The sequence below is a fragment of the Pelophylax lessonae genome (assembly GCF_965119305.1).
Source record: "Pelophylax lessonae genome assembly, chromosome: 5".
NCBI classification, from domain to species: domain Eukaryota; kingdom Metazoa; phylum Chordata; class Amphibia; order Anura; family Ranidae; genus Pelophylax; species Pelophylax lessonae.
In genome coordinates this window covers 549401686-549429274 of record NC_138772.1, presented here as the reverse complement: position 1 = coordinate 549429274, position 27589 = coordinate 549401686, and the positions used below count along the sequence as shown (strand labels likewise).

The 27589-nt window shown below is 46.5% G+C and overlaps 1 protein-coding gene across 1 annotated transcript in view; it reads right to left on the bottom strand.

Annotated features, from left to right (window-relative positions):
- Positions 1-27589, bottom strand: part of TMIE (transmembrane inner ear) — a 184354-nt gene that overhangs the window by 38941 nt on the left and 117824 nt on the right. Inside the window, exon 3 of the mRNA XM_082258797.1 lies at positions 16231-16380. Coding sequence (XP_082114923.1) covers positions 16231-16380 — 150 coding nt within the window. The remainder of the gene's footprint in view (positions 1-16230; positions 16381-27589) is intronic.

Below are 27589 nucleotides of genomic sequence, written 5' to 3'. Positions count from 1 at the left end.
TGTTATAGTTGCAAAGGGTGGGCCAACTCAATATTGAACCCAACGGACTAAGACTGGGATGCCATTAGAGTTCATGTGCGTGTAAAGGCAGGCGTCCCAATACTTTTGGTAATATCGTGTATATATATATATATATATATATATATATACTGTATTTTTGAGGAAAAAACAAAATGGCAAGAGCGATAAGCTCTTGACAAAAGTAGTGTTGAGCGAACACGGACTGTATTATTCGTGTTCGTACCGAATAATTGGATTTTTTTTACCCGAACACGGACACGGACACTTTACTGTATGTTCGGGTAAAAATCCGTGTTCGGTCGTTTTATTTCCGGGTTTTGCATGCTTTGGCGCTCTTTTCATGGCGGGCTTTCAACAGCCAATCAACAATCGTTTAACTGGTGTGCCTTAAGCCATCCCAGCCATGCCTGCAAATGTCTTAGTAGCTGTGATTGGCCGTCTGAAGCATGTGACCAAGTCTTTATAAGTTCGAGGCAGCCGCCGCAGCAGCGTCATTCTGCTGCTTAGCTAAGGGACAGAGCACACATCAATGTGCTGGCTGCTGATTAGGGAAAGATAGGCAGGAAAAAACCATTTGTGTCCGGATAGAATTGAGGGACAGGTCGGAGTGTTTAGGCAGGGCGAGTTGTAGGCATTTTAGGGATAGAGTCTGCTGAATTATAGGGTCAGTGTCTTCTACAAACTACAATCGATATTGCTGTGTGGGGGGTGGGGTGAATCTGCACTCAATCCTGATCTACGATCTCTTCTCAATCCTGTTAGGGACAGAGTCTGCTGAATTTTAGGGAAACTGTGTTCTACAAACTACAATCGATATTGCTGTGTGGTGTGGGATTGGAGATAGGCAGGTGTCAGTGATCCACATCCATTTTTCTGTGTGTGAGCTGCAGTGAACACAATCTTTTTGGGCTGCAGTGAACACAATCTTTTTGGGCTGCAGTGAACACAATCTTTTTGGGCTGCAGTGAACACAATCTTTTTGGGGTGCAGTGAACAAAATCTTTTTGGGGTGCAGTGAACACAATCCTTTTTGGTGTGCAGTGAACACAATCTTTGTGGGGTGCAGTGAACAAAATCCTTTGTGGGGTGCAGTGAACACAATCTTTTTGGGGTGCAGTGAACAAAATCCTTTTTGGGGTGCAGTGAACAACATCCTTTTTGGGGTGCAGTGAACACAATCTTTTTGGGGTGCAGTGAACAAAATCCTTTGTGGGGTGCAGTGAACACAATCTTTTTGGGGTGCAGTGAACACAATCTTTTTGGGGTGGAGTGAACAACATCCTTTTTGGGGTGCAGTGAACAAAATCCTTTTTGGGGTGCAGTGAACAAAATCATTTTTGGGGTGCAGTGAACACAATCTTTTTGGGGTGCAGTGAACACAATCTTTGTGGGGTGCAGTGAACACAATCTTTTTGGGGTGGAGTGAACAACATCCTTTTTGGGGTGCAGTGAACAACATCCTTTTTGGGGTGCAGTGAACACAATCTTTTTGGGGTGCAGTGAACACAATCTTTGTGGGGTACAGTGAACAGAATCTTTGTGGGGTGCAGTGAACACAATCTTTGGGGGGTACAGTGAACACAATCTTTTTGGGGTGCAGTGAACACAATCTTTGTGGGGTGCAGTGAACACAATCTTTTTGGGGTGGAGTGAACAAAATCATTTTTGGGGTGCAGTGAACAACATCCTTTTTGGGGTGCAGTGATCAAAATCCTTTTTGGGGTGCAGTGAACACAATCTTTTTGGGGTGCAGTGAACAAAATCCTTTGTGGGGTGCAGTGAACAGAATCTTTGTGGGGTGCAGTGAACACAATCTTTGGGGGGGTACAGTGAACACAATCTTTTTGGGGTGCAGTGAACACAATCTTTGTGGGGTACAGTGAACAGAATCTTTGTGGGGTGCAGTGAACACAATCTTTGGGGGGTACAGTGAACACAATCTTTTTGGGGTGCAGTGAACACAATCTTTGGGGGGTACAGTGAACACAATCTTTTTGGGGTGCAGTGAACACAATCTTTGTGGGGTGCAGTGAACACAATCTTTGGGGGGGTACAGTGAACACAATCTTTTTGGGGTGCAGTGAACAACATCCTTTTAGGGTGCAGTGAACACAATCTTTGTGGGGTGCAGTGAACAACATCCTTTTAGGGTGCAGTGAACACAATCTTTGTGGGGTACAGTGAACAGAATCTTTGTGGGGTGCAGTGAACACAATCTTTGGGGGGTACAGTGAACACAATCTTTGTGAGGTGCAGTGAACACAATCTTTGTGGGGTGCAGTGAACACAATCATTGTGGGGTGCAGTGAACTCAATCTTTGTGGGGTACAGTGAACACAATCTCATACTTCTGAAGATTTGAGGGTGCTGCCTGTTCCATACTCCCCCTACTCCTCATCTAGCCTTTTAGGGGTACAAACAATAGTAATTGGGGCCTAGTGTGGTTGTGTACGTGTGATATACATACACTTTTTTTGGATCATATTTTCTATTCCGCTATTTAATCAAAAACCTTTGGGGATCAGTTAAATTGGGGGATAGTCTGTGTTGGTACGTGTGAGAGAGATCCACCTTTCCAAGTTGTTGGGGTTCATCTCATACTTCTGAAGGTTTGAGGGTGCTGCCTGTTCCATACTCCCCCTACTCCTAGCCTTTTAGGGGTACAAACAATAGTAATTGGGGCCTAGTGTGGTTGTGTACGTGTGATATACATACACTTTTTTTGGATCATATTTTCTATTCCGCTATTTAATCAAAAACCTTTGGGGATCAGTTAAATTGGGGTATAGTCTGTGTTGGTACGTGTGAGAGAGATCCACCTTTCCAAGTTGTTGGGGTTCATCTCATACTTCTGAAGGTTTGAGGGTGCTGCCTGTTCCATACCCCCCCTACTCCTCATCTAGCCTTTTAGGGGTACAAACAATAGTAATTGGGGCCTAGTGTGGTTGTGTACGTGTGATATACATACACTTTTTTTGGATCATATTTTCTATTCCGCTATTTAATCAAAAACCTTTGGGGATCAGTTAAATTGGGGGATAGTCTGTGTTGGTACGTGTGAGAGAGATCCACCTTTCCAAGTTGTTGGGGTTCATCTCATACTTCTGAAGGTTTGAGGGTGCTGCCTGTTCCATACTCCCCCTACTCCTCATCTAGCCTTTTAGGGGTACAAACAATAGTAATTGGGGCCCAGTGTGGTTGTGTACGTGTGATATACATACACTTTTTTTGGATCATATTTTCTATTCCGCTATTTAATCAAAAACCTTTGGGGATCAGTTAAATTGGGGGATAGTCTGTGTTGGTACGTGTGAGAGAGATCCACCTTTCCAAGTTGTTGGGGTTCATCTCATACTTCTGAAGGTTTGAGGGTGCTGCCTGTTCCATACTCCCCCTACTCCTCATCTAGCCTTTTAGGGGTACAAACAATAGTAATTGGGGCCTAGTGTGGTTGTGTACGTGTGATATACATACACTTTTTTTGGATCATATTTTCTATTCCGCTATTTAATCAAAAACCTTTGGGGATCAGTTAAATTGGGGGATAGTCTGTGTTGGTACGTGTGAGAGAGATCCACCTTTCCAAGTTGTTGGGGTTCATCTCATACTTCTGAAGGTTTGAGGGTGCTGCCTGTTCCATACCCCCCCTACTCCTCATCTAGCCTTTTAGGGGTACAAACAATAGTAATTGGGGCCTAGTGTGGTTGTGTACGTGTGATATACATACACTTTTTTTGGATCATATTTTCTATTCCGCTATTTAATCAAAAACCTTTGGGGATCAGTTAAATTGGGGGATAGTCTGTGTTGGTACGTGTGAGAGAGATCCACCTTTCCAAGTTGTTGGGGTTCATCTCATACTTCTGAAGGTTTGAGGGTGCTGCCTGTTCCATACCCCCCCTACTCCTCATCTAGCCTTTTAGGGGTACAAACAATAGTAATTGGGGCCTAGTGTGGTTGTGTACGTGTGATATACATACACTTTTTTTGGATCATATTTTCTATTCCGCTATTTAATCAAAAACCTTTGGGGATCAGTTAAATTGGGGGATAGTCTGTGTTGGTACGTGTGAGAGAGATCCACCTTTCCAAGTTGTTGGGGTTCATCTCATACTTCTGAAGGTTTGAGGGTGCTGCCTGTTCCATACTCCCCCTACTCCTCATCTAGCCTTTTAGGGGTACAAACAATAGTAATTGGGGCCTAGTGTGGTTGTGTACGTGTGATATACATACACTTTTTTTGGATCATATTTTCTATTCCGCTATTTAATCAAAAACCTTTGGGGATCAGTTAAATTGGGGGATAGTCTGTGTTGGTACGTGTGAGAGAGATCCACCTTTCCAAGTTTTTGGGGTTCATCTCATACTACTGAAGATTTGAGGGTGCTGCCTGTTCCATACTCCTCCTCCTACTGCTCAACCATCCTTTTAGGGGTACAAACAATAGTAGTTGGGGCCTAGTGTGGTGGTGTACGTGCGAGATACATACACTTTCTTTTTGATCATATTTTCTATTCCGCTATTCAATTAAAACCTTTGGGGATCAATTCAATTGCGAGATAGTCTGTGTCGGTACGTGTGAGATCCACCTTTCCAAGTTGTTGGGGTTCATCTCATACTTCTGAAGATTTGAGGGTGCTGCCTGTTCCATACTCCTGCTCCTACTGCTCAACCATCCTTTTAGGGGTACAAACAATAGTAATTGGGGCCTAGTGTGGTTGTGTACGTGCGAGATACATACACTTTTTTTGATCATATTTCCTATTCCGCTATTCAATAAAAACCTTTGAGGATCAATTGAATTGCGGGATAGTCTGTGTCGGTACGTGTGAGATCCACCTTTCCAAGTTTTTGGGGTTCATCTCATACTTCTGAAGATTTGAGGGTGCTGCCTGTTCCATACTCCTCCTCCTACTCCTCATCCATCCTTTTAGGGGTACAAACAATAGTAATTGGGGCCTAGTGTGGTTGTGTACGTGCGAGATACATACACTTTTTTTGATCATATTTCCTATTCCGCTATTCAATAAAAACCTTTGAGGATCAATTGAATTGCGGGATAGTCTGTGTCGGTACGTGTGAGATCCACCTTTCCAAGTTTTTGGGGTTCATCTCATACTTCTGAAGATTTGAGGGTGCTGCCTGTTCCATACTCCTCCTCCTACTCCTCATCCATCCTTTTAGGGGTACAAACAATAGTAATTGGGGCCTAGTGTGGTTGTGTACGTGCGAGATACATACACTTTTTTTGATCATATTTCCTATTCCGCTATTCAATAAAAACCTTTGAGGATCAATTGAATTGCGGGATAGTCTGTGTCGGTACGTGTGAGATCCACCTTTCCAAGTTTTTGGGGTTCATCTCATACTTCTGAAGATTTGAGGGTGCTGTCTGTTCCATACTCCTCCTACTCCTCATCCATCCTTTTAGGGGTAGAAACAATAGTAATTGGGGCCTAGTGTGGTTTTGTACGTGCGAGATACATACACTTTTTTGGATCATATTTCCTATTCCGCTATTCAATAAAAACCTTTCTAGGGCAAGATCTTAAATTACAGAAATATGAGGAGACCGTCAAATAAGGGCCGTGGCCTGGGTCGTGGTGCTGCTGGTAGAGCTCCTGTTGCAAGGAGAGGACGTGGTCGATCTGTGCCAGCTACACGCACAAGTGAAACACCTTCCTCAAGTGTGAGTAGGCGACAGAACCTGCATCAGTATTTGGTAGGGCATCAAACGCCCCTAGAAGTGATGAGGCCAGAACAAGTTGAGGCGATAGTAGATTGGTTTGCTGCTGACAGTGCCTCCAGTTCCTTCACATTGTCTCCCACCCAGTCTACTGCAGAAAGGTCAGAGTTGGCACCTGCAGCCAATGTCCAACCGTCTTTCACCTCACCCCCTTGCAAATCAGGCCAGCAGTCTGAGCCCCAAGCCATACAGCAGTCTCTTATTCTTTTTGAGGACTCTGTCAGCAGGGTTTCCCAGGGCCATCCACCTAGCCCTGCCCCAGAAGTGGAAGAGATTGAGTGCAGCGATGCCCAACCACTTATTTCTCAAGATGAGTACATGCAAGGATCATCGCAGCACGTCTCCGATGATGACGAAACGCAGGTGCCAACTGCTGCGGCGTTCAGCATTGTGGAGACCGACAAGGAGGGCAGGGGTGAAGACTGGGTGGAAGATGATGTGGAGGACGATGAGGTCCTCGACCCCACATGGAATGAACGTCATGCAGGTGACCTGAGTAGTTTGGAGGAAGAGGCGGTGGTCGCACAGAGCCACCAGCACAGCAGAAGAGGGAGCAGGGTGCAGAAGCGGAGCGGCCGTGCCCTAGACACTATGCCCGCTACTGCCCAACGCAGCAAGGGAACGAGCGCACCAAAGTCAGCTCAAAGGAGTTCTCTAGCGTGGAAGTTCTTTAGAAAATGTGCTGATGACAGGACACGAGTGGTTTGCACCCTGTGCAATCAGAGCTTGAAGCGAGGCATAAACCTTCTCAACCTGAGCACAACCTGCATGATCAGGCATCTAAGTGCAAAGCACGAGCTGCAGTGGAGTACACACCTTCAAAACCAAGAAACGTCTCTGGCTCATCCTGCTTCCTCTTCTGCTGCAGTCTCGGCCGCTCCAGCCACATCTGTAGTGATACCGGCACCTGCCACCCCGCAAACAGACGATCTGTCAGCAACACCACCACCTGGGTCACCAACAACCATCTCCACAATGTCCCGTGGAAGCGTTCAGCTTTCCATCTCCCAAACACTTGAGAGGAAGAGGAAGTACCCCCCTACCCACCCGCGATCCCTGGCCCTGAATGCCAGCATTTCAAAATTATTGGCCTTTGAAATGCTGTCATTCCGTCTGGTGGAGACGCACAGTTTTAAAAACCTTATGTCGGTGGCTGTCCCACAGTACGTCGTGCCCAGCCGCCACTACTTTTCCAGGCAAGCCATCCCTTCCCTGCACAACCAAGTGGGGGAAAATATCAGGTGTGCACTGCGCAACGCCATCTGTGCCAAGGTCCACCTAACTACGGATACGTGGACCAGTAAGCACGGTCAGGGGCGTTATATCTCCCTAACGGCACACTGGGTAAATGCAGTGGCGGATGGGCCTGAGGCGGATAGCAATTTGGCGCATGTCCTTCCACCACCGAGGATTGCAGGGCGCTTCAGTTTGCCTCCTGTTCCTAACTCCTCCTACTCCGCTTCCTCATCCTCTACCGCCTCCTCATCCGGACAGCGTAACACCTTCACCACCAACTTCAGCACGGCCAGGGGTAAACGACAGCAGGCAGTTTTACAACTTGCCTGTTTGGGGGACAAACCACACACCGCGCAGGAGTTGTGGAGGAGCATGGAACAGCAGACAAATGAGTGGTTGCTGCCAGCGAGCCTCAAGCCCGGCCTGGTGGTGTGCGATAACGGGCGAAATCTCATAGCAGCTCTGGGCCTAGCCGGTTTGACGCACATCCCTTGCCTGGCGCATGTGCTGAATTTGGTGGTGCAGAGGTTCCTTAAAAACTACCCCGATATGTCAGAGCTGCTGCAGAAAGTGCGGGCCGTTTGTGCGCACTTTCGGCGTTCTCACCCTGCTGCTGCTCGCCTGGCAGCGCTGCAGCGTAACTTCGGCCTTCCCGCTCACCGCCTCATATGTGACGTGCCCACAAGGTGGAACTCCACCTTGCACATGCTGGAAAGACTGTGCGAGCAGCAGCAGGCCATAGTGGAGTTTCAGCTGCAGCACGCACGCGTGAGTCGCTCTGCGGAACAGCACCACTTCACCACCAATAACTGGGCCTCCATGCGAGACCTGTGTGCCTTGTTGCGCTGTTTTGAGTACTCCACCAACATGGCCAGTGGCAATGACGCCGTTCTCAGCTTAACTATCCCACTTCTATGCCTCCTTGAAAAAACAATTCGGGCGATGATGGAAGAGGATGTGGCACAGGATGAGGAGGAGGAGGAGGATGAAGAGGTAACATTTCCAAGGCTTTCAGGGCAGTCATTCGCAAGGGGCTCCGAGGGTGGGTTCCTGCACACGCAAACGCCAGGGACGCAATTGTCCAGCAGGGGCACAGTTCTGGAGGATGAGGAGGATGAGGAGGAGGAGGAGCTGGAGGAGGAGATGGAACCATGTTCACAGCAGGGTGGCACCCAGGCCAGCTCATGGCCATCACTGGTGCGTGGCTGGGGGGATACAGAGGACACGGACGATACACCTCCCACAGAGGACAGCCTTTCGTTGCCTCTGGGCAGCCTGGCACACATGAGCGATTACATGCTGCAGTGTCTCCACAACGACCGCCGAGTTGCCCACATTCTAACTTGTGCTGATTACTGGGTGGCCACGCTGCTGGATCCCCGTTACAAGGACAACGTACCGTCCTTAATTCACTCACTGGAGCGCGATCGCAAGATGCGCGAGTACAAGCGCACGCTGGTAGACGCCATGCTGCTGGCATTCCCATCTGACAGCGGGGCCACAGTGGAAGCACAAGGCAGAGGAGGAGGAGGAGGAGGTCGCCAACGCAACCAGGGCACCGCCAGCACCTCAGAAGGCAGGGTTAGCATGGCCGAAATGTGGAAAAGCTTTGTCAGCACGCCACAACAAACAGCAGCACCAGCAGCTCAGATGGAACGTCTTAGCAGGAGGCAGCATTTTACCAACATGGTGGAGCAGTATGTGTGCACACGCCTACATGTAGTGAATGACGGGTCTGCCCCCTTCAACTTCTGGGTCTCCAAATTGGGCACATGGCCTGAGCTTGCCCTTTACGCCTTGGAGGTGCTGGCGTGCCCTGCAGCCAGTGTATTATCTGAACGGGTATTTAGCACGGCTGGGGGCGTTATAACAGACAAGCGCAGCCGCCTGTCCAGAGACAATGTGGACAAGCTCACGTTCATTAAAATGAACCAGGCATGGATCCCACGGGACTTTTCCGTACCTTATGCAGAATAGCAATGGATACCGACCTTACCCACCCATTGTTCCATTTTTGCTCTTTCTCACTCTTTTGGGGTGTACCCTCATTTAAAATTTTTGAAAAGAAGCAGTGTTGGCTACCTCGTCCTCCTCCTCAGGGCCAGATTAATGTAGGGGCTATTGGAGCTGCAGCTCCAGGCCCCTACCTTTTATATAGGCCCCGGGTTGGCCATATTCACTGTTACCGCTCTTCTGTCACTTGTAAACACAGAAGTCTGGCTTCTATGCTCGCTTCCCCAGGCAGCACCCTCAGAACCTCCCCACACAGCGTGAAGGCCGGACAAGGAGGGACAGTTGGCGATGCATGGATGTGTTTATGGGCTTCAGAGACAGCATCCCATGTTGAATTAGGCATGCATGGCTGCACCCTTCCTCCTCTGGGTGCATGGCAAGGCACGGCCCTTAAGGCCCTTCAAAATCCTCAGCACCAAGCCCATGATGCTGTTAATCCGGCCCTGGTCCTCCTCCACCGCCGCTTCCACCTACACCGCCCATAGGTGTGCGCAGCCTATTGCATTAATGTGTGCACCCCAAAGTTGAAATACACATGCATGTGTTTGCCAGCAGGGAGAGTAATGTATCGGGGCCATGTACCTGTAGGCAAGGAGAAATAGAGCAGAGCAGGTCCCAGGGAGATCTTTCCCATCTCCTCACTGGCAATGCTATGTGCCCTAGGTGATTAGGGTGTGCCCAGGCACACCCAGCACACCCTGTGCGCACGCCTATGTCACCGCCACATCCACCACCACCTCAACCTCCCTCCTACTCCATATGGGCCTCGTCCTTCAGAGATGAAGAAGAACATTGTTTTATTTTTCTGTTTTTTTTTGTTGTTTTAAGTTATTTCCCTATCCACATTTGTTTGCAGAGCACTTGCCATGCTCTTAATTACGTTTTGCTGCCATTTGCAGCACTCTAGCCCTTTCCTTTGGTGTTTTAGAGCCATTTTAGTGCCTTAAAGTTCGGGTCCCCATTGACTTCAATGGGGTTCGGTGTCCGGGAAAAGTTCGGTAAAAGTCCGGGACACGGACCCGGACTTTTTTTTAAAGTTCGGCCGAACCCGTCGAACACGGACATCTAGGTGTCCGCTCAACCCTAGACAAAAGCTCTAACTTTCTACCACTCAGTCGGAAGGTCTTACCTGGAGTTGGGCTTTAACTTTCTTTTATTTGCGTTTCATGCAAAATTTCTGGTTTATTGACCAAAAAAACATTGCAATGAATAAATACAACCCAGCGAGCGTAGCCCAGCAGGCGGTTTGTCTTAGTGTTTAATGTATTCTGGATGAAGAAGGGTTTTTGTCTTGCATTAAATGCATCACTAAAGCCAATCAGTTCATGCCGAGTATCGTGCCGGGTGTCTCTACAAACTTGATATTTAGCAGTTGGACGGTCATTTTGTTCCCGAATCCCATTGTTCAGTAGACGCTCGCTGAAGGTCAAATTTATTGGCTTTAATCATACTTTTATTTCAGTAACGCTCCTTTTTTGATGCAAATAAATAATTAAATCCAGAAATGGATAGAACAGAAATAAATGGGAAGGTTTGAAAAAAATAAATAAAACTATTTAACTCCTAGGAGTTGGCCTAAAGATTATTTTTACCAAAGGGCTCCAGGTTGGGCACTGAGGGTCTAAGGCAATCTTTCTCAACCTTTTTATCATGAAGGAACCATTGAAACAATGTTTAGATCTCCAGGAACTCCTGCTAAAAAATGTATTATCGCTGCAGATTACTGTACATTAGCCAGACCACATTGGTGGTCAATAGGAAAAGGATCCCTTACACTGGCGATTAGGAAAAACATGGCTCATTACATTGGTGGTCAGTGGAAAAATTGCTTCTTGCATTGGGGGGTCAGTATAAAGAATGCACCTTGCATCAGTGGTCAGAATTCTCTATGTATTGGCAGTCAGTAACAAGAATGTCCCTTACATTGGTGGTCATGGGAGAAAATACACCTTACATTGATGATCACTGAGAAGAATGACCCTTACATTGGTGGTCAGGTCAGTGCGAAGAATGCTCCTTACATCAGTGATCGGTGGTAAGAATGATCCTTACATTGGGAGTCAGTGGGAGGATTGCGCCTTACATTAGTGGTAAGTATGAAGAATGTCCCTTACATTGGTAGTCAGTGCGAAGAATGCTCCTTACATTGGTAGTCAGTGGGAAGAATGCTCCTTACATTGGTGATCAGTGGGAAGAATGCTCCTTACATTGGTGGTCAGCGGGAAGAATGTCCCTTACATTGGGGGTCAGTGGGAAGAATGCTCCTTACATTGGTGGTCAGTGGGAAGAATGTTCCTTACATTGGTGGTTAGTGGGAAGAATGCCTCTTATATTGGTGGTCAGTGGGAAGAATGCCCCTTATATTGGTGGTCAGTGGGAAGAATGCTCCTTACATTGGTGGTCAGTGGGAAGAATGTCTCTTACATTGGTGGTCATTGGGAAGAATGCCTCTTATATTGGTGGTCAGTGGGAAGAATGCCCCTTATATTGGTGGTCAGTGGGAAGAATGCCCCTTACATTGATGATCAGTGGGAAGAACGCCCCTTACATTGGTGGTCAGTGGGAAGAATGCCCCTTATATTGGTGGTTAGTGGGAAGAATGCCCCTTACATTGATGATCAGTGGGAAGAACGCCCCTTACATTGGTGGTCAGTGGGAAGAACGCCCCTTACATTGGTGGTCAGTGGGAAGAATGTTCCTTACATTGGGGGTCAGTGAGAAGAATGTCCCTTACATTGGGGGTCAGTGGGAAGAATGCTCCTTACATTGGTGGTCAGTGGGAAGAATGTCCCTTATATTGGTGGTCAGTGGGAAGAATGCCCCTTATATTAATGGTCAGTGGGAAGTATCTGAGATATGAGAAGAGAAGCTCCACTAACCCAATGCTACTAGCTCTGCAGAATGCGCCAGAGCTTTACAAGCACCATCAAGCAAGAGATTAATCCATCTCGCTCACTGCCCAAGGAACCCCAGCAACCTCTGGAGGAACCCTGCTGCCACATCTAAATGTTATATTTACTACAGGTACACTTAATAAATATTATAATAAAATGCTTTAAAAAGGCGTAATACAAAAAGAGAAAGTGGAAAATGCGCAGATTAGTTATGGCGAAACGCACAAATATGAATGGATAGTGGAAGAGGGTTGGGCTAGGTGCCAGCAGAATTTACTTTTTTGGCAATGCTTTCACCTATCGCTCATCACACAATGCTACAGAACATATGAACATCCATTATTATCTCCCAGAGCAGCAGCTGCTACATTTGTGTTGTACCAGCACAGACAATAATTATCTGCACCGACAAAGCCACGGGTCCAGAGATCTGCAGCGCTAGGATAATTCCCAGTGTTTGGCAGAGGACGATATTTAATGGCGCACATAAGGCCATGGAGAGGTGCGGGATTAGGCACGATGCCTTTCAACAGTGAAAATGGCCTGATGCATCGGGGGCTATAAATACACTTAGATATGATGCACCTTCATATGACTAACAAACACGCGGTGTGATATTTCATAGATTTTCGACCCTTGACTGAAATAGCCTGTTATCATTGAGTCACGTCATCTCAAGGTGGCACCTTTTATGAAATTTCAAGGAAATCTCTACCATCAAAGCAAATGTAAACCCATGACGAAAAAAAAAAATTGACGAAGAGACTTGATTTTTCTCTTCAGGGGTTGATTTTAGTTTTGGGGTAAGCTCCTGTTGGTTTGGTTGAGCTTCTGTTGCCCTGTTGGCTACGTTTTTAGCCTTGGAAAATACATTACCTGTTTTTTTTTGGTTGCGTTCTTCCCACCCCTCATGCCTACACTGCTTTGGGACGTCCCATTCGTGAAGAAACATTGAGAGTTGCGTCTGTCAGAGGACATAACGCAGGACGAGTCCTCTGACAGACGCAGCTTCCGCCCCTCTGTTTGGGGTTGGTTGTGTTTTCTTTCACTGCTTGCTACAAAACTGATTAGTGAGCACAGTGTGTCTGGGGTAATGTCATGAGGGACAGCCCCTATAGGCGTGTCAAGTGAAAAGCTTTCACTGCCTAGTTTACTCCTATAGATGACGCATTACCCATTCGTGAAGAAACATTGAGAGCTGCGTCTGTCAGAGGACGTAAGAGAAAATTGGATTTTTATAAGAACTTACTGTAAAATCCTTTTCTCTGAGTCCTCTGACAGACGCAGCTCCCGTCCCTCTGTTTGGGTGTTGGTTGTGTTTTCTTTCACTGCTTGCTACGAAACTGATTAGTGAGCACAGTGTGTCTGGGGTAATGTCATGAGGGACAGCCCCTATAGTTGTGTCAAGTGAAAAGCTTTCACTGCCTAGTCTACTCCTGTAGATGGCGCATTACCCATTCATGAAGAAACATTGAGAGCTGCGCCTGTCAGAGGACGTAAGAGAAAATTGGATTTTTATAAGAACTTACTGTAAGTACTATAAGAACTTACTGCAGATATTCAAGCTAAAGATATCGAGGAGAGGTTTGATCCACCCAGATAAAGGGATCACAGGCGTTGGGGGTCATTACGACCTATTGGAAGCTGGTAAGAGACCATGTGTGACACACCCCACCACCTGGAGCACTTTAAAAAACAAGAATATAGAAGCACAATCCGATTGCATGAATTGCTGAGAATTTTAGAGACACTTATTTAACTTTGAGCACTTTATTGGAGAGCACGACCATTTTTTAATTCAATTCGATGTGATTTAATTTATGCATGCACTATTAAGCACTTTTTTGCTTGTTGCACTAATTAATTTATTTCTTTATGTAACATATATTAGTGACAACCAACACTTGTAATCTTAGATTGATGCACTATTAAGCACTTTGATATTTATTTATTATGATTTGCACTTTTTCAGCACATATTATACACACTTTTTTTTATAATATTAATAATTTTATAAAAATACGTGATACCTATAATAATTGTATCCAGCAACATAAAAGATTACCAGCGCCTTTTTATCCACGATTTATACCTATATATTGTTTTTAACAATTAAAGGGGCAGCAGGTTTTATATTATCTTTTTTAAAGGGCCAGGCGCCTCCCCTACTTTTTATTGATTACTAACAATGTGCAGTCATTAAAATGTGTACCATAGTGTATAGCAGTGGCGGCCTGTCCATTGGGGGTGCAGGGGTGCCACCCCACCCCCCCATCCATGCGTCCGGCCCCCTAATCTACATGCATTGATTCCAATGGGTTTTGTTTTTCTTTTTTGAAGCACGTGATTAGAGCTAGAGGCTCTAATAGGCTTCAAAAAAGGTAGGCTCAAGGCGCAGAGCAATCTTCTTATAGCCTAGGCCATCTTTATGTAGAGCAACAACTCTTTTTTTTTCCACATCCTCAGAGAGTTCTTTGCCATGAGGTGCCATGTTGAACTTCCAGTGACCAGTATGAGAGAGTGAGAGCGATAACACCAAATTTAACACACCTGCTCCCCATTCACACCTGAGACCTTGTAACACTAACGAGTCACATGACACCGGGGAGGGAAAATGGCTAAATGGACTCAATTTGGACATTTTCACTTAGGGGTGTACTCACTTTTGTTGCCGGCGGTTTAGACATTAATGGCTGTGTGTTGAGTTATTTTGAGGGGGCAGCAAATTTACACTGTTATACAAGCTGTACACTCACTACTTTACATTGTAGCCAAATGTAATTTCTTCAGTGTTATCACATGAAAAGATATAATAAAATATTTACAAAAATGTGAGGGGTGTACTTACTTTTGTGACATACTGTATGTATGGTTACATATGAATGGTTCATTTACTTTATCTTAACCACTTTAACACTGCTCACATTGCTGCTACTGCAGCAATGTGGCTCATTATCGTCCAGCGACGTAGACCTACGTCGCTGGACTCCGCCCCTTGAGGGCGGCGCGTGCGCGCCGCCGGAGGCTCGCTCCCGCTGTTTTCAGTCACAGCGGTAGTCGGGCCAGGGGAGGAGCGGTGGCGATCGCCGCTGCTCTTCCCCGATCGTCGGGGAATCTAGTTTGGAGATCCGCCCACTTGTGTAAACAGAGCGGGCGGATCTCCTAAGTGACAGGCAGGGTCAGATTGCAGGGTTCAGCATAGCTGAACCTGCGATCTGTGCCTGTGTCACTCAGTCACCTCCCCCCACACACGTTAGTAAGCACCAGGCATACATTAACCCCTCCCTCTCCAATAAAATTAACCCCGTCCCTGCCAGTGTAATTTTTACAGTAACAGTGCATATATATAGCACTGATTACTGCAGTAATGTCACTGGTAACCCCAAAAGTGTCAAAAATGTCAGTCAAGGGTCCGATCTGTCTGCCGCAATGTCGCAGTCCCGCAAAAGAAATCGCAGATCGCCGCCATTACGCGTTAAAAAAAAAAACACCAAAAATGACAGAAATCTTTCCCTTAGTTAGTAAACGCGATAACTTTTGCGCAAACCAATCAAAATACGCTTATTGTGATTTTTTTTTACCAAACATAGGTAGCAGAAAACAAATTGGCCAAAAATTTTAAAAAAGTTTGATTTTTACATTTTTTTGGGGGGGAATTTCATATAAAAAAATGTTAAAAAATATTGTTATTTTTTCAAAATAAACACTATTTTTTTGTTTATAGCGCAAAAAGATAAAAAATCACACAGGTGATCAAATACCACCAAAAGAAAGCTCTGTTTGTGGGAAAAAAGGACGTAAATTTTGTTTGGGTACGGCGTCGCACGACCGCGCAATTGTAAGTTAAATTCGCACAGCGCCGAAGCGCAAAAAGTGGCCTGGACGTAAGACAGCAAAATCCTCCGGTGGTAAAGTGGTTAATGAAGGTATTAACTGCACTGTACTTAGATGCGCCCTCCTGTGTCTCTTCGCATGCATGGAGTGCTGCCATGTAGTTATATTGTTCTGGCTGGGAATTTTCACCTAAGGGTGGCTACGATGGGGCTACACTGGTCTCTGCGAGGCAGCGTAGCCACCCTATGGACAAAAATGAGAGGGAAAAAATGTTTGCAGTTGGAAGAAGTAATAAAGGAGATGAAAGGTTTCTTGTTGCGGGAAGATGATTTAACCAAATTTGAATGCCCAAGTGATATATATATATATATATATATATATATATATATATATATATATATATATTACTAGTACAGCTGCTCTCTGTATATTATTCTCATATGTAACGTCTCTGCTCATCAATTAGCAGATATGTGGGAACATTACCTCCGGGTACGTCGGTGAGCTCATTTAACGGCGGGACCGTCTCCAGCTTGTCCGCGTACTCCTTCCCAGCTTGGCGCTGTGCGTATCGTGCCTCGATCTCTTTCTTGGTCCGGGGGATGCGACATTTGAAAATGCAGCACAGCGTGATGACTTCCCGGGGAACGGAACAGAAGAAAGAAGAAAATATCGAATTAGTTATTATACTGTCAGCGAGGCCGAAAAAAACGAATACAAACAACCATTAATTACATCATTTGACTCGAAGAACGCCTCTGTGAAAAAGCGCGCCCCTGGAACGTACGCTTAATTGGTTCCCTTTATAAGAACGTTTCTCAAAATCAGTGAATTAAAGAAACACTTTGTCTGGTTATAACACAAATAAAATGAATCCTGGGTGCAATCCATACAAACAAATGTGTCAGATATGAAAGGATAATAAGTGTGCAGTAGGCAGGGACTCCATTTCAGACCAAATTGAAAAAAAGAAGAAGACTCACATTAGGCTTATAAGAACATTATATACCGTTGCCAATACAAACATGCTACATACAGTAGGATTTGTATTTCTGTAAATCTGGTCTTTAAGACTTACATTTTGTCTTCCTCCCCCTGGATCACACTGCTGCCTTATACACACAATGCTCTGGCTCTGTGGCCGCCTGCCCCTGGATCACACTGCTGCCTTATACATACAATGTTCCGGTTCTCTGTCCCCCCTCCCCTGGATCACACTGCTGCCTTATACACACAATGTTCCGGTTCCCTGCCCCCCCTTCCCCTGGATCACACTGATGCCTTATACACACAATGTTCTGGTTCCCTGCCCCCCCCGGCTCACACTGCTGTCTTACACACACAATGCTCCGGTTCTCTGCTCCCCTCTCCTTGGATCACACTGCTGCCTTATACACACAATGCTCTGGCTCTGTGGCCGCCGGCCCCTGGATCACACTGCTGCCTTATACACACAATGTTCCGGTTCTCTGTCCCCCTTCCCCTGGATCACACTGCTGCCTTATACACACAATGTTCCGGTTCTCTGTCCCCCTTCCCCTGGATCACACTGCTGCCTTATACACACAATGTTCTGGTTCCCTGCCCCCCCCCCCCCCCGGCTCACACTGCTGTCTTACACACACAATGCTCCGGTTCTCTGCTCCCCTCTCCTTGGATCACACTGCTGCCTTATACACACAATGCTCCAGATCTTGGTCTACCCCCCCCCCCCGAAATCACTGCTGCCTTATACACACAATGCTCTTGCTCTTTGACCCCCCCCCCCCAAGGATCACACTGCTGCCTTATACATACACTTCTCTGGCTCTTTGCCCCCCCCCCCACAGGATCACACTGCTGCCTTATACACACAATGCTCCGGCTCTCTGCTCCCCTCTCCTTGGATCACACTGCTGCCTTATACACACAATGCTCCAGCTCTTGACCTACCCCCCCCCCTCGAAATCACTGCTGCCTTATACACACAATGCTCTTGCTCTTTGACCCCCCCACGGATCACACTGCTGCCTTATACATACACTTCTCTGGCTCTTTGCCCCCTCCCACAGGATCACACTGCTGCCTTATATACACAATGATCCAGCTCTCTGCTCCCCTCCCCCTGGATCACATTGCTGCCTTATACACACAATGCTCTGGCTCTCTACCCCCCTCTCCCTGGGTCAGACTACTGCCTTATACACACAATCAATATAGAAGAAATGGCTGCACTCCAGGGGTGATCAAAATTCTGATTTATTGACTGAACATCCCAATGTGGCAAAAGGTAGACGCGTCTCACACACTAGTATGTGTGCTTAATCATGCCTTATACACACAATGCTCCAGCTCTCTGCCCCCCTCTCCCTGGGCCAGACTGTTGCCTTATACACACAATGCTCCAGCTCTCTGCCCCCCTCTCCCTGGGCCAGACTGTTGCCTTATACACACAATGCTCCAGCTCTCTGCCCCCCTTCCCCCGGATCGCACTGCTGCCTTATACACACACTTCTCTGGCTCTTTGCCCACCCCTTTGGATTCCACTGCTGTCTTATTCACACAATGCTCTTGCTCTCTGCCCCCCTCCCCCTGGATCACACTGCTGCCTTATACACACAATGCTCCGGCTCGTTGCCCCCCCGGATCCCACTGCTGCCTTATTCACACAATGCTCTAGCTCTCTGCCCCCCACCCCCTGGTTCACATTGCTGTCTTATATACACAATGCTCCGGCTTTCTGCCCCCCTCCCCCTGGATTACACTGAAGCCTTATACACACAATGGACCAGTTCTCTGCCCCCCCCTTCCCCCTGGATCACACTGCTGCCTTATACACACAATGCTCCGACTCTCTGCCCCCCTCTCCTTGGATCACACTGCTGCCTTATACACACAATGCTCTGGCTCTCTGCCCCCATCTCCTTGGATCACATTGCAGCCTTATACACACAATGCTCCAGCTCCCCCCCCCCCCCCACAAGATCACACTTCTGCCTTATACATACAGTTCTCTGGCTCTCTGCCCCTTCCCACAGGATCACACTGCTGCCTTATATACACAATGATCCAGCTCTCTGCCCCCCTCCCCCATGGATTACACTGCTGCCTTAGGGCTCTTTCACACGGTCCGCCTCCGTCGGATGACAGCTCCGTCTCCGCTTGCAGAGCGGAGAGGGAGGTGTCTCAGCCCCCACTGCCCTCTATGGGGGATCGGATGAGAGCGGACCGCCTGTCCGCTCTCATCAGATCCGATCCGATCCGATTACTGAACGGATGGAAAAATAGGGTTTCCATCCATCCAGATTTCACGGACAGGATCGGATACGGATGGCAGCGGGTGTCAGCGGAGGTGTCTCCGCTGACATCTGCTGCCCCATAGAGCTGCATGGAGGATCCGATCAGATCCGCCTAAAAAACTGACAGGCGGATCTGATCGGATCACCCATGTGAAAGAGCCCTAATACACACAATGCTCTGGCTCTCTGCCCCTCTCCCTCCCTGGGTCAGACTGCGGCCTTATACACACAATGCTCTTGCTCTCTGATCCCCTCCACCTGGATTACACTGCTGCCTTAGACACACAATGCTCCGACTCTCTGCCTTCCTCCCCCCGGATCACACTGCTGCCTTATACACACAATGCTCCTTTTCTCTGTACTCCTCCCCCTGGATCACACTGCTGCTTTATACACACAATGCTCCAGCTCTCTGCCCCCTTTTCCCCTGGATCACACTGCTGCCCTTTACACACAATGCTCCGTCTCTCTGCCCCCTTCCCCTTGGATCACACTGCTGCCCTTTACACACAATGCTCCGTCTCTCTGCCCCCTTCCCCTTGGATCACACTGATGTCTTTTACACACAATGCTCTGGCTCTCTGCCCCCTCCCTCTGGATCACACTGCTGCCATATACACACAATGCTCTGGCTCCCCCCCCCCCCGCACTCTGCATCACACTGCTACCTTACACAGACTCATCATTGGATCTCACCTCCTTATCCAGTCATGTGCTCCCTCCCACAGTGTGTGATCAGCGCTCCCATTATAAGTCCCCTCTTTCTTCACCTCCAGCTCTCTGCACAGATCACAGGAGCCGGAACTACAGAGGAGGCTGTTGCTGTACATAGCTTCCTGAAAACATTACAGCACCCTGCCTCAGTACTCCTCATAAGAGCCCTCAGCCCTGAAGCAAGTAGTGGGAGGAGTTATGCAAATATCAAAATGCCTTGATGGGTGTCAGTCTGGAGGAGTGGGCGGTCCTGGACACAGGGCCGGTGCTTCCACTAGGCAAACTAGGCAGCCGCCTAGGGCGCACTGCCACCTAGGGCGCAGCCATGGCCAGTGCCACATTCCTCTCCTGTCACCTCCTAATCCCTAGTAAATTTCACCTCTAGAGAGGGGGGGCAGTGCATGCAGGAAGGGGCATGTAGGGTTAGAGGGGGGAAGTGTGTATATGAAGGGGGGTTTAGGGTTAAAGGGGGCAGTGTGTATGGGAAGGGGGTGTAGGTTTAAAGGGGGTGTAGCATTAAAGGGGGCAGTGTGTGCAGGAAGGGGGTGTAGCTTTAAATGAGGGATTGTGTGCAGGAAGGGAGGGGGGGCAGCGTGTACAGGAAGGGGGGTGTAGGGTTAAAGGGGGAAAGTGTGTGCAGGAAGGGGGTGTAGGATTTAAGGGGGCTGTATATACATAAAGGGGAGTGTAGGGTTAAAACAGGGCAGGAAAGGGGGCAATGTGTGCAGTTTTTTTTGGGGGGGGGGCAAGTAGCTGGTCTTGCCTAGGGTGCAAAATAGTCTAGCACCGGCCCTGCCTGGACAGGTTGCAGAGGTAAGGTCCACATTTGATTCTGAGCCTCCATAATTGAGCAAACTGAAATCCAATGAATGAAAGGGGTGGGGCCAAAGATGGCAACATTGTAACTTGCTGATTGAATAATGTAATACTAGTGTAATACTTCCGAGGTCTGCAGTGACATCATTGACCATAAAAGGTCATTTTATGATAACCGATGATGTCATCTAGGGATTCCCTGTATTTCCAAAGGTCATAAAATGTTTAAAAATGAAAGTAACAGTACTCTTTTTTTTTTTTAAAGGGGGAAAACTGAATGGGATACCCCTTAGTACTCCAAACAGACCCTTATTCAGGCAAACAACCCAGGTGGACTGGAAAGGGAGGACAGTGAGCATGTGTGTCCCCTTCCTGCACCATACCAGGCCATATGCCTTTCAACATTGGAGGGTACTTTGAAAGGGGGGAATCAAAGACAACTCCTCCCCTCCTTTTTGCAAAGTTCCTTGTTCCAGTGTAGAAGAACAAGGGCCTCGCCCCCATCTCTGTGTTCACAAAAAAAGAAGTGGAGGAAAAAGTAAACTAGGGGTGACCTATGGTGGGATCTGGAAGCACCCTTTATAATTAGGGGGTGACCAGATATCTGTGCCCTCCAAGGCTAACGAGTACAGAGGTACATTACAACCCTTACCCAGAGGAATGCATACAGAGTCCATTGGAACCCCCCCCACCCCCCCCCCCCAGGCGAAAAAGTACAGAGATACATTCAAACTCCTTAACCAGGTGAATGAGTACAGGGGTACATTATAACCCCTACCTGGGACAATGAGTACAGGGGTACATTATAACCCCTACCTGGGACAATGAGTACAGGGGTACATTAGAACCCCTTAAAAAGAGCAATGAGTAAAGGGATACATTAGGACTCCTTACCAAGGGAAACTAGTACAGGGGTACATTACAGCCCCTTACTCAGAGAAATGAGTACAGGGGTACATTACAACCCCTTACTCAGGGCAATGAGTACAGGGGTACACTACAAACCCCTTACCAAGGCGAATGAGTACAGAGATGCATTAGAACCCCTTAGCCAGGGGAATGAGTACAGGGGTACATTACCACCCCTTATCCAGGGCAATAAGTACAGGGGTACATTAGAACCTCTTACCCAAAGCAGTGAGTAAAGGGGTACATTACAACCCCTTACTTAGAGTAATGAGTACAGAGATACATTGAAACCCCTTATCCAGGGGAATGAGTACAGGGGTACATTACAATCCCTTACCCAGGGCATGAGTACAGGGGTACATTGCAACCCCTTACACAGAGCAATGAGTACAGGGGTACATTACAACCCCTTACACAGAGCAATGAGTAAAGGGGTACATTACAACCCCTTACCAAAGGGCGAGTACAGGAGTACATTAGAAACCCTTACCCAGAGCAATGAGTAAAGGGGTACATTGCAACCACTTATCCAGGGCAATGAGTACAGGGGTTCATTAGAACCCCTTACCAAGGGCAATGAGTACAGGGGTACATTAGAACCCCTTACCAAGGGCAATGAGTACGGGGGAACATTACCACCCCTTATCCAGGGCAATGAGTACAGGGGTACATTAGAACCCCTTACCAAGGGCAATGAGTACAGGGGTACATTACAATCACTTACCCATGGCAATGAGTACAGGGGCACAATAGAACCCATTACTCAGGGCATGGAGTACAGGGGTACATTACAACCCCTTATCCAGTGCAATGAGTACAGGGGTACATTACCACCCCTTATCCAGGGCAATAAGTACAGGGGGAACATTACCACCCCTTATCCAGGGCAATAAGTACAGGGATACATTAGAACCTCTTACCCAGGGCAATGAGTAAAGGGGTACATTACAACCCCTTACCGAGGGCAATGAGTACAGGGGTACATTAGAACCCCTTACCAAGGGCAATGAGTACAGGGGTACATTACAATCCCTTACCCATGGCAATGAGTACAGGGGCACAATAGAACCCATTACTCAGGGCATGGAGTACAGGGGTACATTACAACCCCTTATCCAGTGCAATGAGTACAGGGGTACATTACCACCCCTTATCCAGGGCAATAAGTACAGGGGGAACATTACCACCCCTTATCCAGGGCAATAAGTACAGGGATACATTAGAACCTCTTACCCAGGGCAATGAGTAAAGGGGTACATTACAACCCCTTACCGAGGGCAATGAGTACAGGGGTACATTAGAACCCCTTACCAAGGGCAATGAGTACAGGGGTACATTACAATCCCTTACCAATGGCAATGAGTACAGGGGCACAATAGAACCCATTACTCAGGGCATGGAGTACAGGGGTACATTACAACCCCTTATCCAGTGCAATGAGTACAGGGGTACATTACCACCCCTTATCCAGGGCAATAAGTACAGGGGGAACATTACCACCCCTTATCCAGGGCAATAAGTACAGGGATACATTAGAACCTCTTACCCAGGGCAATGAGTAAAGGGGTACATTACAACCCCTTACCGAGGGCAATGAGTACAGGGGTACATTAGAACCCCTTACCAAGGGCAATGAGTACAGGGGTACATTAGAATCCCATTAACCAGGGGAATGAGTACAGGGGTACATTAGAATCCCATTAACCAGAGGAACGAGTACAGGGGTACATCAGAACCTCTTACACATTCCTACAAAGAGTTACAATTCTAAAATACACCAACACCAAAATAAAGATTCTTACCAGATTTTAAAATAAAGTTTATTGATGACCCCAGAAATAAACCCAACATCAATCATGGCGTTCAGCGAGGTAATTCACCTCATTCTCAATGACTCATCGCCCTCCGCTCTGTACACACTGCACTCCAGCTGATAAATGGCGGATTCCCACCGCTGGGAATCCCGGGTGCCCTCATTGACCAAATTTCTCTACCTTTCCATGTAAACGTATCTACCTGTACCGTCCAGACGTGGGGAGCTTAATGGGATGTGGAGTCACAGAACCGATTACTATTCGTGTCCCATATACGACCGACCATAAAATTAACAGAGCGAGGTGGACGCTGAGCCAAGCAAAGAACACAATCAGCAGCGGAATGAATGGAGATCAAATCAGCAATTACATCGTGATAGAAAGAGTAAATTAAAGTCAGACCCTCTCCAGCAGCCCATACAGCCTCCAGTCATTAATCCGAGTCTCTAAATAGCGCACGGCGATATATATCCTAATTCTGTATTATCCACTTAAATGGCGTGTAATTACCAGCAAATACCATGAGCCTGTCATTTCCATGTAAAGGAGAAAATCACTTTGCTTAGGATATGGCATGCAAAATATATATATATATATATATATATATATATATATATATATATATATATATATATATATACATATATATATTTTTGCACTTAATTTATTATTTGTACATACCCATATGGAAGAAAAATATATTTCCAATATATTTAGGGAACACTTTTTAGAAATATATTGAATATGGCCAAAATTGTAGCATTTCAAATATATTTCCAATATATTTGGGGGAAAAATGAATTTTTTAAAAAATATATTTTAAATATATTTTTCTTCCATGTGGGTATGTTCATTTCCTTTTTCCCCCCTTTTCCAGGTTTGTGGGATACTCCTAGGTTTTTTTTTTTATAGGATTTTTGTAGGGGGTGGCTGCCCCAGAGTAAACAGGACGTGGCTCATTTTTGGTGGGGGTGGATGCAGCACCCTCCTAGGTAGGTGCTAGGTAAAGCATCTATTGCTCCTGCTGCTTATCAGGGGAGCCTGATCTGTTGGTTTGCCTGTCACATGTTTTCAGGTGTGATTCACTTGGTCTGAGGGAGTGTCCCCACTGTATCCAATGAGGGAGCTTGTTGGACAGTGGAGGAAACCCAGCCAGTGACACATTAGCTTTTATGGGAGTCCCAGTGGGAGGGCATTCTTGCAATGCATCCTGGGATTGCTCATAAAAGCTGAGGGGACATGTGACAGGGTGTCTTTGGCGGGAAGCAAAGTCCCAGGAGGAGGTGGACGGCTGTCTCTCCTCCTGCAGTGTGTGAGGAAGGTGGTCTTAGGCGGTCGAACCAGGTTTGGAGCTGAGCTAAAGAGGATCCAGAGTGCTGATGGTGGAGCTTCTGGCAGAGTCTCTTGGGAAAAACAGCGTCCGTGAGTACTGAGGGACCTGCCAAAGGGTCTGGCCCAGGAAGGGGGACCACTCCAGTGAAGTCAAGGGATCAAGGAGCTGGCTCACACAGGGAGTGTTACAGTAAAGGGGGTGCCATGTACAAAGCCCTGAAGAATAGGAACAAAAGGGGGTGCCAGGAAGGGCCCTGAATAGTGTTCTGCAGTACAGTACAGCCTATATAAAGCGGTTCATTTATCACTACATCATCGCTATTGCCAAGGTGAAGCAGCGGCCTTGCCGCATTCAAGTACAGTTAAACTTCCCAGCAAATTGTGCATAGTTATACCAGTTGGAGTATCCCACTCATTCCCTTCTCCTATCCAAGTTCTCAATAAAACCACAAAAATCAAAACCCCTTGACTGAGCAAAGTACTTTAAAGTCGCTGAACTATTGCACTGTTGCTATGGGTAACCCAGGAGAACCCGTCACCAGCAGCTGCCTAGGGAGTAGTGCTACATATTCACACCCCTTGAAATTTTCCACATTTTGTCATGTAACAACCAAAAACATAAATTTATTTTATTGGGATTTTATGTGATAGACCGACACAAACTGGCACATAATTGTGAAGTGGAAGGAAAATGATAAATGATTTTCAAAATGTTTTACAAATAAATCTGTGAAAAGTGTGGCTGCATTTGTATTCACCCCCCCCCCCTTCCCCCTGGAGTCAATACTTTGTAGAAACGCCTTTCCCTGCAATTACAGCTGCAAGTCTTTTTGGGGATGTCTCTACCAGCTTTGCACATCTAGAGAGGACATTTCTGCCCATTATTCTTTACAAAATATCTCAAGCTCTGTCAGATTGGATGGAGAGCGTCTGTGAACAGCAATTTTCAAGTCTTGCCACAGATTCTCAATATGATTTAGGTCTGGACTGTGACTGGGCCATTCTAACACATGAATATGCTTTGATGTAAACCATTCCATTGTAGCTCAGGCTGGATGTTTTGGGTCGTTGTCCTGCTGGAAGGTGAACCTCCTCCCCAGTCTCAAGTCTTTTGCAGACTCTAACAGGTTTTCTTCTAAGATTGCCCTGTATTTGGCTCCATCCATCTTCCCATCAACTCTGACCAGCTTCCCTGTCCCTGCTGAAGAAAAGCATCCGCACAACATGATGCTGCCACCACCATGTTTCACAGTGGGGATGGTGTGTTCAGGGTGATGTGCAGTGTTAGTTTTCCCCCACACATAGCGTTTTTCTTTTAGGCCCAAAAATTTCATCAGACCAGACCAGATATATCAGACCAGAGCTCCTTCTTCCACATGTTTGCTGTGTCCCCCACATGGCTTCTCACAAACTGCAAACGGGACTTCTTATGGCTTTCTTTCACCAATGGCTTTCTTCTTCTCACTCTTCCATAAAGGGCAGATTTGTGGAGCGCACGACTAATAGTTGTCCTATGGATAGATTCTCCCACCTGAGCTGTGGATCTCTGTGGCTCCTCCAGAGTTCCCATGGGCCTCTTGGCTGCTTCTCTGATGAATGCTCTCCTTGCCCGGCCGGTCAGTTTAGGTAGACGGCCATGTCTTGGTAGGGTTGCAGTTGTGCCATACTCTTTCCATTTTCCCATGATGGATTAAACAGCGCTCCATGAGATGTTCCAAGCTTGGGATATTTCTTTATAACCTAACCCTGCTTTACACTTCTCCACAACTTTATCCCTGACCTGTCTGGTGTGTTCCTTTGCATTCATGATGCTGTTTGTACATTAAGATTCTCTAACAAACCTCTGAGGGCTTCACAGAAAGCTGTATTTATACTGAGATTAAATGACACACAGGTGGACTCTATTTACTAATTAGGTGACTTCTGAAGGCAATTGGTTCCACTAGATTTTAGTTATGTGGATCAGAGTAAAGGGGGGGGGGTGAATACAAATGCACGCCACACTTTTCACATATTTATTTGTAACAAAATGTAAAAAAACATTTATCATTTTCCTTCCGCTTCACAATTATGTGACACTTTGTGTCGGTCTATCACATAAAATCCCAATAAAATACATTTATGTTTTTGGTTGTAACATGACAAAATGTGGGAAATTTCAAGGGGTATGAATACTTTTTCAAGGCCCTGTATAGCAATATTGGTCTCTTCAATTAGCACCTCTCACATAGGGAAGGTAATTTGATTATATATTTACTGTATATATAATGAATATTAATGCAAAATGTATACTACTATTATTAACCACTTTACCACCGGAGGATTTTGCTGTCTTACGTCCAGGCCACTTTTTGCGATTCGGCACTGTGCGAATTTAACTGACAATTGCGTGGTAATGCAATGCCGTACCCAAACGAAATTTACATAATTTTTTCCCCCACAAACAGAGCTTTCTTTTGGTGGTATTTGATCACCTGTGCGATTTTTACTTTTTGCGCTATAAACAAAAAAAGAGTGACAATTTTGAAAAAATAACAATATTTTTCACATTTTCTTATATGAAATTCCTCCCAAAAAAAATGTAAAAATCTAATTTTTTTTACATTTTAGGCCAATTTGTGTTCTGCTACATATTTTTGGTAAAAAAAAAATCGCAATAAGCGTGTTTTGATTGGTTTGCGCAAAGGTTATCGCAGCTACTAACTACGGGAAATTTATGTCATTTTTATGTTTTTTTTTAACTAGTAATGGCGGCGATCTGCGATTTTTTTTGCGGGACTGCGACATTGCAGCGGACAGATCGGACCCTTGACTGACATTTTTGACACTTTTGGGGGGACCAGTGACATTACTACAGTAATCAGTGCTATAAATATGCACTGTTACTGTAAAAATGACACTGGCAGGGAAGGGGTTAACTTTTATTGGTGATCAAGGGGTTAATGTATGCCTGGTGCTTACTGACACGTGTGGGGGGAGGGG